Source organism: Azolla caroliniana, unplaced genomic scaffold, assembly GCF_043228905.1.
Source record: "Azolla caroliniana isolate FFs.n. ecotype wild unplaced genomic scaffold, voAzoCaro1.0.p SCAF_2, whole genome shotgun sequence".
Classification (NCBI taxonomy): domain Eukaryota; kingdom Viridiplantae; phylum Streptophyta; class Polypodiopsida; order Salviniales; family Salviniaceae; genus Azolla; species Azolla caroliniana.
In genome coordinates this window covers 9,656,105-9,660,296 of record NW_028230437.1, presented here as the reverse complement: position 1 = coordinate 9,660,296, position 4,192 = coordinate 9,656,105, and the positions used below count along the sequence as shown (strand labels likewise).

At 35.6% G+C, this 4,192-nt stretch overlaps 1 protein-coding gene across 2 annotated transcripts; it reads right to left on the bottom strand.

Moving 5' to 3' along the window:
• Positions 1–1,098: 1,098 nt before the first annotated feature.
• On the bottom strand, positions 1,099–4,185 carry LOC147867331 (uncharacterized). 2 transcript variants are annotated; one of them, XM_087315122.1, is made up of 5 exons: positions 4,094–4,185; positions 3,222–3,676; positions 2,623–2,776; positions 1,706–2,357; positions 1,099–1,619 (listed from the first exon to the last, which is right to left on the bottom strand). In XM_087315122.1, the coding sequence occupies exons 1-5, from the start codon at positions 4,181–4,183 to the stop codon at positions 1,603–1,605; spliced, it is 1,368 nt and encodes a 455-aa protein (XP_087171248.1). In that variant the 5' UTR covers positions 4,184–4,185; the 3' UTR covers positions 1,099–1,602. The 2 variants fall into 2 exon arrangements, with proteins under 2 accessions (XP_087171248.1, XP_087171249.1); XM_087315123.1 differs by having other exon boundaries at positions 3,240–3,676.
• Between the last annotated feature and the right edge of the window lie 7 nt (positions 4,186–4,192).

Genomic DNA, 4,192 nt, shown 5'->3' with positions numbered 1-4,192 from the left:
GATATAAAATATAATACGGTTTATTTACATAATTATATATGTATTTAGAAACAACATGGCTAAAGTAAAGGGTATATGTCTACTTTTAGGATGCTCTTTGAAAATAGAGGTTCTTTTGTGTAAGCTTTTATAATCATCATTCTTAGCCGTCTCACAAATTCTTGTTGAATGAAAATTTGGAATATTCTCTACACCTACCTTTCCAACATCTAAATCTTTCTTAATGCTTACATTTTTATCTATTCACATTGTAATATTTTGTATGCTTGGTTTGTGGAAATTGATTTGGCATTACAGGTTTTTGGGAGTGCATTGTTATGCACATAATCTCCAACTAAATAATAATGATAATCATGAACCAACTCTAATGAAAACCGTATGAATTGAGGAGTAATCTACAATTGCATATTATAGTTATTATCCTTGCGGAATAACGAATTCTTGTTGAACGTAAATTTGGTATATTCTCTACACTTAGCTTTCCAACATCCAAATCTCTTTCCAAATGCTTTCATTTTTAACTATCCATAAAATTTAATGGCATTAGCTTAATGAAATGGTTATATTTTTATCCTTGAGTTGTGGAAATTGATCCAACAATAAAGGTTTTTAGGAGCACATTGTTATGCTCATCGTCCCAAACTAATAACGATGACATTCATCACTTTTTCGACGCACATTGTTATGCTCATCATTCCAAACTAATGATGATGATAACGAATCAACTACAATAAAAACCATATGATCTCGTAATCTACGAGTGTGCATGATGTTAAACTTAAGTTTTATGAGAACCAAATTGAAACTCATAACTTTTAACTAGAAGTCACAACTTCAAGTTGAAAGCATGGAATTAACATGTTTAATTTGAAAAGTTTAAATCCCAATGAATCTATAAACAACTGACGATGTCACAATACATGAAGTGCAAAGGTGATGCTGTCACATAGTGGTTTGTAACATCTTGATTAACAACATTTTAGTTCCTATAAGAAACAATGCATAATCACATAGTTATCAATGGAATGTCTTCTCGAGGATTTTTTTAATGGGGTAACATAGTTAGAGAATTAACTTGGTAATTGCAAGTAGCTTAGATTAATATGAAGGGAATGTGATTGAGACCTTATTGAAGTGTAAAAGAAGTGATATTTCATATTGTCCACATGGACTGAATTACACTGTTGAAAATGAGAATGAAATATATACATACAATACATCAATTGATGATGACAATCATAGTCTGGGGAAATATAGATAAGGTTCTGATGAATGATAATATTTGACAACACAATCAAATATTAACTTTCATAAGTCTTTATCTCTAATCCATGCCCAAAGAGAAGGGATCCATGGGGTTTAAGGGTTAGGGTTTAGTTGCAACTATAGTTTGAAGGACTTAGGGTGTGGTGTAATTATAACAATAAAATCCAAGAGGATAATAACTATATACTATGAATTGGATTATCATATAATCCAGGTCAGTTTACAGAACAGAATGATGGTGCTGATGATGGTGCTGCTGCTGCTGAGGATGATGATAGAACATGTCTGCCGCTTCACTTTTTTTCTCGGTTCAATACCTATATGTCCTCCCTTTTCCTATTGCTTGAGACCAGCTGCATTTATGAATGATAATATATATAAAATTAAACCCAAATAATACGACCAAAAAAAATGAAAGAAAATATTTTTCATTGCCGACCCTTACATGATTGTTTCGGGTTTATCATGGTTGGGGCATCAGCATCCTCAACTGATTTCTTGATAAGTTCCAACACTTTAAGAATTTGTTTCGTCGGAAGCAGAGGTTTATTTATTACATGTTGATGAACTGACGAGTTTTTTGGTTCAAGCCCACATTCTTGACCCAGAAATTGACCATTCTTTTCCACCAAATTATCAATCTTGACAGCATTAATCTCACTTGGTTCCGATGTATCAAATAAAGGGTTGTTTACCAACACTGGGGTGGTTTCCTTGGTTTTCACCTCACAATCCACTTCCTTTTCATTCTTAACTTCCTCACAATTTAGTATAGGGTTTGTGATGGGATGGATTTTCTCTTGTTTTCCTATCCCAATATTGTCTAGGTAGCTTCGCGACTTCTCACATCCCAAAGATCTCAAGGTCCTTCCTAGCACGGTGCTGCATGGATATTTGTCAAATGAGGAAGTTGATATAGGTGAAGACATGTACAAGAATGGAGATTGTAACTTCCTTTTGCAAGAGATTTCTCGATTGAATTCATTTCTTGAATGACTGTGCTTCTCCCTTCCACTCTTCCTTTGATATTTAATTCCAGATTTTAGGCTTTGACCAACGCGATTGGTTGATGAAGGAAAGCCGCATTTACCCTAGCATTCCAAATTGTAGGTTGATTAAAGCACTTCAAACACAAACAAATGGTTTTACCCATTTTCCCACAATGTGGTAACGTTATGAGCTCACAATGTTGTTGTAAATTGGGAAAGTCATTCTTTTCCTACATACTGGTAAAAGTGAGATTCTTCCCACATAGTGGGAAATGCATTGTCTGGAACTTTGTGTGTATGTGAGTGATAAATCTTTTGTCTAGAACTTCTATTGTTTCACATAATGGCAACCATGAATATCGGTTACCTGATAATGGGTGTCGTTGGGAAAGTGGCAAAATTTACAAAGTGGCAGCATTTGCTCGTCCATTTCGTCCTCAGCAATGATCTCATGGTTCCCAGATTTCATGTTTGATGCAAAATCATGGCTTTCATGATCTGCCCATTGACCACGCACTTCACTGAAAAAAAACAAAAAAGTTAGTGCTAGTGAGGCTTAATTTGCATTTGCAATACAATATATGCCCTAATTAAAATCATGCTACCATTTTCCGCCTTATAGCAATTTCCCCCTTATTGAATTGCATTATATTTAGTACATGAGTTATTAAAGAGCATTTAATTCCAATTATTTTCCACAAAATAGATGTCATTGATCCTGTTACATACAGTGATCATAGCTTATAGACCGAATGAGTTCAACAGAAGAGGTTTACATAAAAAGGGTAACATCAAAATGGTATCACGCATAGACAAAGTGAATAGAAAAAGGCTGCAATTTATTCCTAAAACATACATACACAAATGAGTGTTTTTTTCCTTTCCTAAATAATCCTTCAATGCATGTGATATATATAGATCACAGCATACTAGACATTCGGACAAGGGATTGATGACAATCCAAACCTGGTTGTGTCATGTAACCATTGTGCAGTTTGGCTCCCATTCAAGTCATTGTTGATCGACACTGGCAACTTATCCTTCTTCTCCAAGCACCTCAAAGGACTCTTTTGGGGTTCTCGAATACAGTGCCTTCTTACACAGGAGGGATGTCTGCAAGGACTAAAACTTTCTCGAGACGAAAATGAGATTGGCTCATTTCTTCTATATTCATTGTTCACCACATTTTCAGTCCCAGACACTTCCGAACCTCCAAAAGAGCTTATGCTAACTTTTCTATGTGTACTGTCGTTTTGATAGTGTTCTAGTTGTGGCTCTTCATTCCATGCTACACCTATCTCGGTCACGACATCATTGTCAACACCACCCATACATGGTATACCAGCTTTGGCATTCCCATCCTCACCTCGTTTACGCAATTGAATTTCCATCTTGGAAACTTTCTTCTCTAACTCCAACACCTGATGAAAAGAAACATAGAAACTCTTCAGACTAGATTGATATACATAACCATGAGTTTGCATTAATATAGAGCTTTTGGATAACATGTACAGAAATCTCTAGTCACATACCCATGAGGGAGTGTCAATATAGTGGCCTTCTACATGCGATAAGTGTATAGTGAGTGGCTCTCTATGTTTGGTCACTACACACGATCCACTAGATAGTGATAATCTATATGAGGTCCCATATTCGAAACAGTTTCTTAAACCTCTAAAACTCTTTAAAAAAAAAAAAACTCAAATCCCATTTGAAGAATAGCCTTCTTTACCACGTCAATTTCAATAATGACTCAAAGAGAAAGGGCTTTCATATACTTTGGTGCAGAAATCATATACTATGGCTATGTATTTGCAGCCGATGGGATTGGAGAGTACCTTTTGTGCTAAGACTTGGGCACGTCGTTTTTCAGCCCTGTATTCTGCCCTCTGCAACTGTAAGCGCGCACGGAGGAATTCTATGGTCATCGTTGATGT

What these genes read in the sequence shown, in the direction of transcription:
- LOC147867331 (XM_087315122.1), bottom strand. Translation starts at nt 4,183, where the DNA reads ATGACCATAGAATTCCTCCGTGCGCGCTTACAGTTGCAGAGGGCAGAA. An exon ending in CCCAAGTCTTAGCACAAAAG is followed by an intron (nt 3,677 to 4,093) that starts GTACTCTCCAAT and finishes TCTTTTCATCAG; the next exon opens with GTGTTGGAGTTAGAGAAGAA. An exon ending in CCAACGACACCCATTATCAG is followed by an intron (nt 2,358 to 2,622) that starts GTAACCGATATT and finishes TTGGAATGCTAG; the next exon opens with GGTAAATGCGGCTTTCCTTC.